This window comes from Chiloscyllium plagiosum, chromosome 10 (genome assembly GCF_004010195.1).
Source record: "Chiloscyllium plagiosum isolate BGI_BamShark_2017 chromosome 10, ASM401019v2, whole genome shotgun sequence".
NCBI lineage: Eukaryota > Metazoa > Chordata > Chondrichthyes > Orectolobiformes > Hemiscylliidae > Chiloscyllium > Chiloscyllium plagiosum.
Genome location: NC_057719.1, coordinates 50,882,074 through 50,895,179, shown reverse-complemented (window position 1 = coordinate 50,895,179; position 13,106 = coordinate 50,882,074). Strand labels below are relative to the sequence as shown.

General features: G+C 38.3%; 1 protein-coding gene across 9 annotated transcripts in view; it reads right to left on the bottom strand.

Annotated features, from left to right (window-relative positions):
- Window positions 1-13,106, bottom strand: part of kiaa0586 (KIAA0586 ortholog) — a 515,789-nt gene that overhangs the window by 80,707 nt on the left and 421,976 nt on the right. For all 9 annotated transcript variants that reach the window (XR_006312780.1, XM_043697759.1, XM_043697766.1 and 6 more), the window contains 2 exons: window positions 11,188-11,438; window positions 6,993-7,069 (listed from right to left, as the gene is read on the bottom strand). Coding sequence is in view for 8 of the 9 variants with exons in the window: in XM_043697759.1 (XP_043553694.1) it covers window positions 6,993-7,069; window positions 11,188-11,438 (328 nt within the window). In the remaining variant the exon portion in view is untranslated. The remainder of the gene's footprint in view (window positions 1-6,992; window positions 7,070-11,187; window positions 11,439-13,106) is intronic.

Genomic DNA, 13,106 nt, shown 5'->3' with positions numbered 1-13,106 from the left:
GTAGGGGTATGGGTGGGTTGCGCTTCAGCGGGTCGGTGTGGACTTGTTGGGCCGAAGGGCCTGTTTCCACACTGTAAGTAATCTAAAAACTTGCCCACTACTGAGGTCAGGCTGACCGGTCTATAGTTCCCTGGCTTGTCTTTACTGCCCTTCTTAAACAGTGGCACCACGTTTGCCAACCCCCAGTCTTCCGGCATCTCACCTGTGACTATCGATGATACAAATATCTCAGTAAGAGGCCCAGCAATCACATCTCTAGCTTCCATGATCAGCCATGATCATATTGAATAGTGGAGCAGCTTGAAGGTCCAGATGGCCTACTCTTGTTCCTATTTCCTTTTGTTTCTATATTGCTATGTAACTAGTGGCCAAACTTGAACTCTGGCTTTCAAAATTTGAGCAGTGGCTGAAGTCACTATTGTGCATCCATAAAGATGAGAACTAGGTGTACACATGTATAGCAGGTGGTTGCACCAGAATTACAAGCCTAGGCAGACAGGCAATAGATCACAACTATGCAATTAAAGAAAACCAGAGTTAGCAGGGTCTCCTCTGGCAATCCTGAGGAATTGTCTCTTTTGTGCACCACACCATCCACCATGTGCTCCAAACACTGCCAGTGAAGTGGGATGCCAGCTTGTTGTTTTGGCCATCTCTGGAGCAATTCTTCCCACAATAGAACTGTGCAATTTGTGGCTTGCAGCATTTGAACTAGTCCATGACTGTGCTTTACATATGATGCTGATGGCAAGAAACTCAAACTATAGGTAATGAGGTGGGCAGCATAAAATTGCACAAGAATATTTTCTTGAGCCAATGGAAAGAAAGCCTGCAACAAACTTGCTGAAATTGATACTTGGTGATTTTTAAATAGCCTCATTCTGCATCAAAACAGTTCTGTGATTCTGTGAAGAAAGAAAAATCAGAGTTTTTGGGGACAGGGAAACATATAACTATAGCGCTTTTAAATCTGTAGTGAGATTCACATTTCTAGGCTATTTCAATTGGGTGAAACATTAGATTTCTCTTTCCTTACTGCTTGTTACTGTCAAGTTTGTAGACCACCGTATTTGTAGAAAATTGTCAAAGTGATGCCAGTACTTCAGGATTCAGAGCAGTTAGCACGTGTAACACAGAATAAAGTCCATACCTAACAAACAATATTACCTTTCTGGATGAAGTGCATGTTTAACAAATTATTTTCAAATGTGACCCCATTTTAATTTGTCACCGCCTTCTCAAGGGCAATTAGGGATGGGCAACAAAGGTTGGGTTTGCCAGTAATGCCTATACTTTGCGAATGATATACATAATTAAAAGATTACTCTAGAAAATTAACATGACTTTGGTGTCAGAAAAACAATGTAATATGGAAGCCTAGTAACATTTATTAAAGTTCAGGTCATAGAGTCATATAGCAGGGAAAAGGCCTTTTGTTCATGCTGTCCAGGTTTCCTAAACTGAACTAGTCCTATTTGCCTGCGTTTGGTCCATATCCCTGTAAAGCTTTGCTATTGATGTATCTGTCAAAATATCTTTTGAATACTGTAATTGTACCCACCTCTACCACTTCCTCTGGCAGTTCATTCCACATATGCACCTCCTCTGTATGAAAAATTGTCCCTCAGATCCCTTTTAAATCTTTCCCCTCTCACCTAAAAGCTAAGCTATTTGCAAGGTTTGTGAAGGTTTGTAGCTCAGGTTGAGGTTTAGAGTGTAGGTTTGCTCACTGAGCTGTAGGTTTGATATCCAGACGTTTCATTACCTGGCTAGGTAATATCATAATTGGCAACCTCCAAGTGAAGCGAAGCTGTTGTCTCCTGCTTTCTATTTATATGTTTGTCCTGGATGGGGTTCCTGGGGTTTGTGGTGAAGTTATTTCCTGTTCATTTTCTGAGGGGTTAATAGATGGCATCTCAATCTGTGTGTTTGTTTATGGCGTTGTGATTGGAGTGCCAGGCCTCTAGAAATTCTCTGGCATGTCTTTGCTTAGCCTGGGAAGATTTTTTTTCCTATTGTGCTCGAGGGTATAAGGCTTACTAGAGTACAACACAGAAGAAAACTGGGACAGGCTAAGCAAAGACAGGCTAGAGAATTCCTAGAGGCCTGGCACTCCAACCACAAAGCCATAAACAAACACATAAATCTAGACACCATCTATCAACCCCTCAGAAAATGAACAGGAAATGACATCACCACAAACCCCAGGAACCTCATCCAGGACAAACATATAAATAGAAAGCAGGAGACAACAGCTTCGCTTCGCTTCACTTGGAGGTCGCCACTGATGATGTTACCTAGCCAGGTAATGAAATGTCTGGATATCAAACCTACAGTTCAGCGAGCAAACCTACCCCTAAAGCTAAGCTATCTAGTGGTGAATTCCCAGACCCCAGGGAAAAGATCTTTGCTATTCACCTTATCTATGCCTCTCATGATTTTATAAATTTTTATAAAGCCCTCAGCCTCTTAAGCTCTAGAGAAAGATGTCCCATCCTATCCAGCCTCTCCTTATAACTCCAGGCTCAGTAGTATCCTTGTAAATCATTTCTGCACCCTTTCCAGTTGAAGAACATCTTGTCTTTAATATATATTATATTTTATATGTTAAATGTAAACATAAAAATCTGTGGCCTTAAAGCACTTTACAAAATATTGTTATTTTATAGAGTCATGTAGATTTACAAAGTCCATGCTGACTGAAGTCTCAGTGAAGCTTATCTTCATACTCTCCATACGTACATCTTCCTCCCTAACTGCCTCCAATTGACACTACTTAAGCCTTCTCTCCCACCTTGAACTGACTCACTTCTGCCTTCCCTTCCATTTGAAATCAATCTGTACTCATCTGTGAACAAGCAGGCCAAGCTAAAGGCAATGCAGGGCCATGACTGATGCTGCGGATGGGATGAGATTTAGACCAAGGCTGACTGGAATCTCTCAGCTTCCCACGTCTGGAATGAAGCGTGAAGAAAAATAGGAGGCAGGAATTGATTTCTCCATTGCGAATGGGCCCTTTGATTGGGTAAGAAAATCCAGCCTTCCTTGGCCAGCAACAGTGACTGAAGTGGCACTGGAAAGAAGGCCTAACACAGGTAGGGCCTTGGAAAACTAGTCTTGAGAGCAGCAATGAACAGGATAAGAACCTCTGCACCTGCCAAGTACAGAAATAAGTCAGATTGGCAGTGGATTAAAGAGGGGATGAGAGATGGCTCCCTTTGGCCAAGCAAAGATCAGAAATAAAGGGTCTGAATTATGTGATCAAATGTTAGAATTCTGCCAAGTGACAGAAATTTCTCATTTCTGAAATTGTCCAATCATTGTTATTTTTCACATAAATAATTTCTCATATAAATCATACTTTGATACAGTGTTAAAGATAATCTATTATAAACAATATCAATGTAACACAAGTACCAGATTCCAAACACATTTTTTTGTGATCATTAAGCTCCAATCATTAGCATCTGATACACTTGATGACTTCGCCACATCAGTGACATATTGAGGAAGATTTTTTTTCCTATTGTGCTTGAGGGTATAAGTCTTACTAGAGTACAACACAGAAGAAAACTAGGTGAGGAGAACTGAAGCCTGTAACAAAGCCCATGTTGTCATCTTTCTATTAATTTAAGTGGATAAGTGAGTTAAAATCAAATGCACATGAACCTCCCCACACGATCACCCTCTATCTGCTGTCTCCAGGTGATTTTTTATACACATTGCATTTGGAGTATTCAAGAAGATTTGTAGCTCAGGTTGTGGGTGAAGTTGTTGGCTTGCTCGCGGAGCTGGTAAAACTGAGAACAAACTTACCAGCTCAGCAAGCAAGTCAACAACACATTTCATTTACTGCAAACTTGCACATTCCCTTGCAGACCCATAACACTACTTATCTGAGGATGTGTAATATATAATTGAACTATTCTTTTCGTTTTTAAAATTGTGAAAGAACATTATTTTTGGGTCAATGCAGCATCCAGGTCTCTCTGATAATTTACATTCTTAGGATAATTCTTCTGACTTTAGCATCTTACTGATTATGAATTAATGTACTGGTCACATTAAAATATAGACCAAAATAGAACTTCTACTATCTATTAAACACAAACACTTCAAAAACACAAATTCAATTGCGTTTAGTCTACAGCAAAGAAATCTTCAATTGTTTATCTCTCTAAATGACATCGTCTGCATTATGTTTTTCATTATTCAGCCAGTACAGAAAGTAAAGAACTCGATATCTGTGTAAATACAGGGCATGGTGTTAAGACTTAAGATAATGGTTGTTTATTTCTTCCCTTTTCTCATTCTCTTGCCAATTTTCTGTCCTCTTTCTTTCCCGATTGCAATGGCTTCAAGCTGAGGTACAATTCCACAGGCACTGCTTGCTCTTCAATACCTCGGCTAAGTTACTATTATTCAGTCTGATACTCTCCTCACTAGGTAGCAATCAGAAGCAAGAACACAAGCTGATTTTCACTTCCCTGACCCAAAGTAATTGAGGCAGATTGCAGGATCCATACTGCTGCCAGCTGAAGTCAGTTAATTCAAAACAGTATGGGAATCAAACTTAGGACAGCATTTGTTGAATTAACTTGGTCAGCCTTCCATATCGCCAACTGTTTTTACTTTTAGTGAGCAAAATGCTATGGAAATTTCAGCAGTAAGCTTCACTCAACATTTGTTTGCAGGTTTTAGATTGCTGATTTACTGCAACACTGTTGGCTGAGGAAAGACATATATCACTTAGTGTTATTATTTCTCATGTCTACTCAATGCACATGTATGAAGACTGGGTGAGGACAGGATTGAACTTGGTGGTAATACCCACTTTGACCAAATAGTCATCTGACATTCAGTGTAAAGCTCAAAAATAATTATTTTGACTCTGTTGTCCGACACAAAGCAGGCTAATTGCTCTAACCAATCTCTTAACAGTGTTTATGCTCAACATGAATAACTCTCCCATCATCTTATTTAAGCCAACTATCATAACCATTCATTCATTTCTCCTTCATCTGCTTTTCTGACTTCCACTCTCCCCTCCCCAGCTCTAGCGGAAGAAAAGGCATAAGAGATACTGTGTGAGCTAAACGTTGAGAAAGTATTAGAAAAAAAGGTTGAGTTAAGGTTGATAAGTCATCGGGAATGCACACACGAATACTGAGGGAATTAAGACTGAAAATTACTGAGGTACTGGTCAAAAACTCTCCATCTTCTTTAGAAACAGGATGGTGTCAGAGGATACAAAAGGTTATACATTTGTTCAAAAATGGATGTAGGCATAAATACCTAAGTTTCAGGTCGACAAATGTAATTGTGGAATGCTACATAGATCAGTGCTGGTTTCTCAACTATTTATTAAGTATTTTAATGACTTGGATGCAGAGACCAACTGTAATGTGATCAAATTTGCTAATAAGTGATATGAAGATAAGAAGGAAAGTTATAAGGAGGACACAACGAGTCTTTAAAGGAATATAGATAAGTTATGTGAGAGAAAACATGGCAATGGAGTGTCATGTGAGAAAATGCTAGGTTCTCCATTTTGATCAGAAGAATAGAAAAACAGACTATTATTTAAATAAAGAGACTTAGAATGCTGCAATACAGAGAAATCTAGGCTTCCGCCGAGATAAAACACAAAATGATAGCATGATAGGTACAGCAAATAATTAGCAAGGCAAATAAAATATTGACTATTATTGTGATGGGGATGATGTATAAGAGTAGGGAGACTCACTACAACTGTAGGGCATTGGTGAGAAGACACCTTGAGAACTGCGTATAGTTTATGTTTCCTTACTTAAGGAGGAGATCTGATCGTATTTCAAGCAGATTAGAGCAGGTTCAGTAGGAATGATACCTGGAATTATTAACTTGTCTTATGAAAAAAGATTAAGCAGGCTGAGCTGATGCTTATTGGAAATTAGAAAAAAGAGATGTGATCTAATTTAAATATTAACATTAATGTAAGATTTTGAGAAATCCTGACATGATATATGCTGAAAAAATGCTTCTTTTCATGGGAGGAAACTAGAACTGGAAGGGCAGTCTCCAAATAAGGGATCACCCATTTAAGTCAGAGAAAGGAGGAATTTTAGCTCTCAAATGGTTTCTAATCTTTGCAGACTGGATCACATATTATACTGAAGGCTGGGTGAGACAGGTTTTTGATTTATGAGAAAGTCTGCAGTTATGAGAGAGTCTGGCAGGAGTGCAGTAAAGATCACAATTAGAAAGTCACAACTTTTTTGAATGATGGCACTCTCTCGAGGGCCAAGTCGCCTACTCCTGTTCCTACTTATTTTCTGACAATGAGCACACTAACTGTAGGCCAGTCATCTTATCCTCCACTATCCTCCATTCTGGGCTTTAGAGATAAAGGCATAAAACTCTAAAAGCAAGGAAGTTAGAGTGAACCTTAACAAAATACTGGTTTGGCCTCACTGCAATATTGTGTCCAACTCTGGGCAATTTTAAAAATAAACTTAAAGGCATTGGAGGGAGTATATAAGAGAAGTGAACTGAATAATTATTTGAACTGAAAATAAATTGCTGTGCTGCAGGGAAAGATTGAGGAGCGTGGTTCTAATTAAGTTGCTCTTACAGAGAGATGGCACAGATATGACATTCTGTGATTCTACATATGAATCATTGTGGCAACCAAGGTGAGGGAGAAACCCAGGGCCAGTAAGCACTGAACCTTGCACACAAAGAGTCAAACTTAATCAATTACATTTAACTAACTACTGCAATCAAATACATTTGGTCCTTTTGGGAAATGCTTGGGTATGAACTGTAATTATGTAGTTAGAATTAAGAATTATTGTTATCACATATAAAATACATACAATTATAAACTCCAATTTTAGCAACAGAACACAAATGAAATACAGTTCAAAAAATTCAAAAGCAGGGCTAGCAATGAATTGAATGCAAAGATTTTTTTGAATGAGTTTGCAAAGCCATATCTTTCATAAACGTACCATTTCTTGAGCATCGTGGAGTGTATTGGACAGACTAACATTGAAGTTTGGAAAGTAGATACCTTCTTCTATTAAAGCTGAAAAGCAAAAGACATATTCCATAAGTAGTTACACTCCTGAAAGTGTTATCAACAATGCTGAAGACATTGGATACAGCAAAAGTTTTGGGCCCTGCCAACATCCCGACAATAGTTTTGAAGACTTGATGACCAGAAATATCAAGCTGAGCTGTTTGATTGTAATCAAACACTAGCATCTGATCAGTCATTAAGAGTTATTATATTCCTAAGGTTCAAAATGGTCAATAAGGTTAGTTAAATATGTAAAAATATAACTAAATATGAAGTTGAATACAAGTGACTCAGGAGGTGGAAACCAAGTAGTAATGCAGTGGTAGTTGGGAACAATGTAGAGAGAGAGTTTGGCATGAGTCCAGATGATTGTGTTGCATGCCTGGTGCCAGAGTTTGGAACATCTGCTCGGGGTGGAGATGAACTTGAGTGGGAGGGGGAGAATTGAGCCATTATGGTTCAGAGACCAAAAAAAAAGAAGGCTCTGCATAGCTAGTCTGTGGAACTAGGCATCAAATTAAAAAGCGGAACCCGAAAGGTCATAATTTTTGCATTATTACATGTTTGGCAAATTAACAGAGGACAAATCGGAATAGAGAGATGACTGTGGGGCTCAAAGGATGGTGTGGATTCTGGTTTGTGGGGCACTGGCACCAGTAATTGGGAAAGTTGAATCTGTATTGATGGGATGGTCTCCACCTGAAATATGCTATAGCTGATGCTCTTGCCAACTCCATTACAGAGACATGCCTGCAGGGTGTCATGGATTGCGACCGGAGTATAAAGGGTACAGACATTTACAAATGACAAGAATATAGGGAAATGTGGAGGAATGACTCTGTTGGCTCATGGTGTTATTGATACAATTGGGAAGGATGACCTCAGTTCAGAAGACCAAGATATGGAATTAGTTTGAATACAAATGAGAAATGAAGGAGGCAAGAAATCACTTCTGAGTGTGGTATAAAGGCCCCTAACAATAGCCACATAGTAGGTGGAGTATAAGGGAAGAAATAATGAGAGTTTGCCAAAAGTGTACAGTGATAATCATGGTAAAATTAAATTCACATATTGGCTGGAAAAGTTAGACAGGCAAAGGTAGCTTAAAACAGGAGTACACTGAATTTTTGGGGGGGATAATTTCAATGATAGCCAACCAGATAGCAGGATACCACAGACCTGGTTTTGTTTAATGAGATAAGATTAATTAATGATCTTAGGGTGAAGCCATCCCTTGATAGCAGTGACCATAATATGATGACATTTTCCATTTAATTTGAGAATGGAATGTGTCAGAGACACTTTGCAAAAGTTAAATAAGTACAGTTGTGTGGGTATGAATGCAGAGCTGGCTTAAGTAAATTGGCAAATAAGTTTAAAGGTTAGGTCAATAGAGAGTCAGTGGCAGACATTTCCAGAGTTAGTTTAGAATATAAAGAATAGATACATTCCAAGTAAGAAAAATTCCAAGGAACTGATCCACTATCCATGATTAACTAGTAATGTTAAAGATAGCGTAAACTTAAAGCAGAGGCATATACTTGTGCAAACACAGGTGTCAGGGCAGATGATTGTGCTGAATATTCAAAAAAAGCAAAGAATGACCAAAAAATTAATAGAGGAGAAAAATTAGAGTATGAACAAATGCTGCCATATCTATAAAACTGATAGTAAAAGCTTCTATAAATATTTAAAGAGTTGACAAAGTGAATATTGCTCTTATACGAAGTGACATTGTAGAATGAATAATCAAAAATAAGGAAATGGTAGACAAATTGAATAGGCGTTTTGCATCAGTCTTCACATGCAACATCCCAAAAACAACAATAAATCAGGAAATGGAAGGGTGGGAGGAACATAGCCAAATCACAATCACCAGAGAAGTGGCACTGAGTGAATTGTTGGAGATGTGGACTGACAAGTACCGAGTTCCAGATAGACATCATTCTTGGGTCTTAAAAGTAATAGTTAGCAAGAGAATTGATGCAATAGTTTAATTTTCCAAACCCCACCCCTCTGTTGTCTCAGCTCCTGGCCATTGCTGTAGGAGTTTTTCAGGGAACTAACCTCAGCCTAACTACCTTCAGCTCTTTCACTAATAACCTTCTTCCATCATAAAGTCAGAAGTAGAGCTGGTCACTGATGGCTGCATAATATTCAATACCATTTGCAACTGCTTAGATACTGAAGCAGTCCATGTCAATATACAACAAGAACCACCTTGTACTAAGACAATGAATATAACTCTATTCAAAAAGTGAAGGAGGCAGAAATGTAGCTTAACATTTGTCATAGGAAAAATATTATTAAATTATTAAAGAGATTATACATTGGAAAAGCTCAAGGTAATTAGGTACCGCGAGTATGGTTTTGAGTAAAAGAAATCACGTTTGATCCATGTGTTAAAGTTCTTTGAGAAGGTGACATGTCTTTGGAGAAAGAGGAATACGTGGGTGTAACGTATTTAGATTTCCCCAAGGCATTTGACAAGATATGCATATCAAAGCAGAAAATAAAAGCTTATGGTGCAGGGGGGTGGCATTTTAGCTTGGACAGAAGATTCGCTGGCTAACAGGAAGCAGAGATTACTACAAATGGATCTATTTCAGATTGGCAAGATGTAACTAGTGGTGTGCCATCGGGATTAATGCTGGGACTTCAGACATTTACAACTTATATGAATGACTTTGATGAAGGTAAAGTGGTATGTTTGCCAAATCTGCCGATAACAAAAATATAGGCCGGAATGTACATTGTGAAAAGGACATAAGGAAGTTACAAAAAGATATATTATGTGAGTGGACAGAGACAGAGTATAATAATGGAAAATGACCATCCTACCAGTAAGAAGAAAAAAGAAGTATGTTATCTAAATGGTAAGAGATTGCAGAGCTTTGAGATGCAGAAGGATCTGACTGTCATAGTGCATGAATTACAAAATTAGTTTGCAGGTACAGCAAGTAGTTAAGAAGGCAAATACAATGTTATAATTTATTGCACGGGGAATTCAATACAAATGTATGGAGATTATGCTTCAGTTATACAGGGCACAGTGAGACTGCATTTGTAGTATTATGCATAGCATTGGTCACCTTAATTAAGGAAGGATATAAAAATGAATAGAGAGAGTTCAGAAGATTTAGAATACTAATACCTGGACTGAGAAGGCTGTCTTATGAAGAAGCTTAGGAAGACTAGGTTTGAATTCGCTGGAGTTGAGAAGAGGAAGATGTAATTTAATTGAATATAAACAAGACTGAGAGGTGTTGACAGGGTAGATGCAGAGAAGATGCTTCTTCTCAAGTAAGAATCTTGGACTCGAGGTCAATGTTTAAAAAAATCAAGGTGGCCAGTTTAAAGCTGAGCTTAGGTCAAACATTTTCTGTCAGAGGGTCATGAGACTTTTGAACTATGTTTCTGAAAAAAATGGTAGAAGTAGAGAGCTTTAATACGTTTAACGCAAAGTTAGACAGATTCTACTCCTGGTCATGACTTGTATTATCTGCAAAAGGAAATGTTATGGTTGTTTGTCTCAGCTCCTGACCATTGCTGTGGGAGTTTTTCAGGGGAATGACCTCAGCCTAACCATCTTCAGCTCCTTCATTAATAACCTTCTTCTATCATAAAGTCAGAAGTAGAGCTGATCACTAATGGCTGCACAATATTCAGTACCATTTGCAACTCCTTAGATACTGAGCAGTCCATGCCAATGTGCAGCAAGAACCAGCTAACACTTGGGCTTGGACTGAAAAATGGCAAGTAATATTCATGTCACACTACTGCCAGACAATGTCAATGTCCAACAGGAGCAATTTAACTATCTCACCTTGACATTCAATGGCATTACCATTGCTGAATCCCCCGCCATTTACTTTCTGGAGGTTACCATAAACTGAACTGGGCCAGCCATATAAATAGAGTTGCTACATGAGCAAGACTTTGCTACAATGCTTTTTTTTCACTGTTTGTTAAATTAAGGGAATTTATTCTTAACTGTGGGCAGTTTTAGGCTGTGTACCTTCTCTCATTAAGAATTGTGTGAAATTACCCAAACTCAAGGGTGTTACAGTCAAGTCAAAAAAAAATTATTCATTAGTAAAGTAAATAGTCTGGTGTAGCCTTACCTTTTGCTGCAGCCATTTGTCCATAGCTTAGGAGGATCTCTCCTTCAGAGATGTTTCGGTCAGCGGTCTCTGTTTCAGTGATGGAGATTGTTGAGCTACTTCCTTCTGTTGATGGGACTGGAGTCAGTGATTGAACAGGGGCTGTTGGAACTTGTACATCTGGCAGAGATGAGGTTGGGTTTACAGGAATGACAGCATGTGGTGGTAGTGCCAAACTCTCAGGATCTTCATCCTTAGCTACCGACATGACACTAATGTGTTAAAAATAATAGAAAGAAATTAATAAATAGAGAAGTCAAATGTGAAATACCATTTCATATCAAGAGCTGTACCGGATACAGAAATAGAAAGATTTTCAGAAAGAAACTTTAAATCATAGGAAGAATGAATCAAGTTAATGTCCACTTTGTAAACTAAACCCACTGAATTACCAACTAAATTTGTGCAGATTTCCCAAGACCCTCAAGAAAAGACTCCATTTACAGCTTGAGGAGAAACAGGCACAACTTTAACAGCTAAATTTGAAATAGTAAACATATACATAATAAACATTGGTGGGCCTTATTGTATTGTAACAATACTGTGACTTTAAGAGGTGTATTTTGTCCTATTTGTTTTGAAGAGCAGTTTTAAAGCAGAGATGGTGAGCAGTCCACCAGTGCCACTAGAGTAAATAGCTTGTGAGGCCTTGGGGATTTGTTTTTAAAAGTTGGAATATTTGAGCAGCCTGAATGGGTGTGGTCAAGCTCCCATGGAACCAGGAATTTTAGTTTTAGCTTTCAGCAGTTGCTACTGGGATCCTGAAGAAGCAGAAGCTATTTTTTTTCTTTCTCTCAATTACAGCTAAAAGCTAGGAGTTCTCTTCCTGCTACTGGAATTGCCTGTGGCACAATCTGTTTCCTGAATTTGCCTTTTGACAAAGGTGTGTTTATGAAATGTAATTATATTCCAACTATACTGGAACAGTTGATTAGTAATAGTTACTGTATTTATTATTCTGTTAAGTTTTCCAATAGAGTTAAGGTAATCCAATTCCTTCTTTCTTTTGTTGTATTTTAAATATAGTGAATGAATGAAGTGTCTTTTCCTTTAAATCCGGTAGTTTGACCAATTGAATTGAATCTGGAACTCAGCATCTTAAACTTATCTTTAAAGTGAGAAAAAATTGAGATCTAAACTATCTTCTGAATATTTTGAAGGGATTTGGTCTGGTCCAGAACAAACTGGGAGCTCTTGTCTGGATCAAAATCTCTAATTTTAGGTTAGGTTTAGGATTGTTAGACTCAAAGGCAGCAAGTGGTAAGTGTTACGTCTTTTACTTCAGGTGTAGAATTCAGTAGTGCATTGTATAGTAACAGCTCTTCCGGTCACAAAGTATTTCCTAGGGAGTGGAAGAAGCTGCTTCAGAACTTTTAGAGAAACTGAGCAAAGCATGGCTTTCAGAATTGGCAAACAGTCTGGAGTTGGGTTTGCCTTGAGTCTGCGAGCAAAGGGGAGATAGTTGTGGCAATCATGTAGCATTTACATTTGCCAAGAATGCCATAGAATCTTTGGAAATGGCTAAAATTCAACTGAAAATGAAACAGCTTGAACATGAAAAGGAAATGAAACAATTTGAATTATGATTAAAAGCAGTGGAAAAGGGGAAAGAGAGTGTGAGTTTGAAATTTAGAAGTTAGCAATTGGAGTGGAAAGTCAACTTAAAAGGGCAGAGGTGAAGGCAGAAGGTAGGCTCAATGAGGGGAATAGTGATGGTGAGCCAACCCATCGCAGCCAAAGGCCTGGTGGGATCTGTTTAAATATATCCAAGCAGTTCAATGAGAAGGATGTAGAAGCTTTTTTTCATGGTCCAATGTATATTGAGTTTGAAATGATCAAACTAAATATTTTTGATAGTTAGATAAAGGCATTGCAAGTAG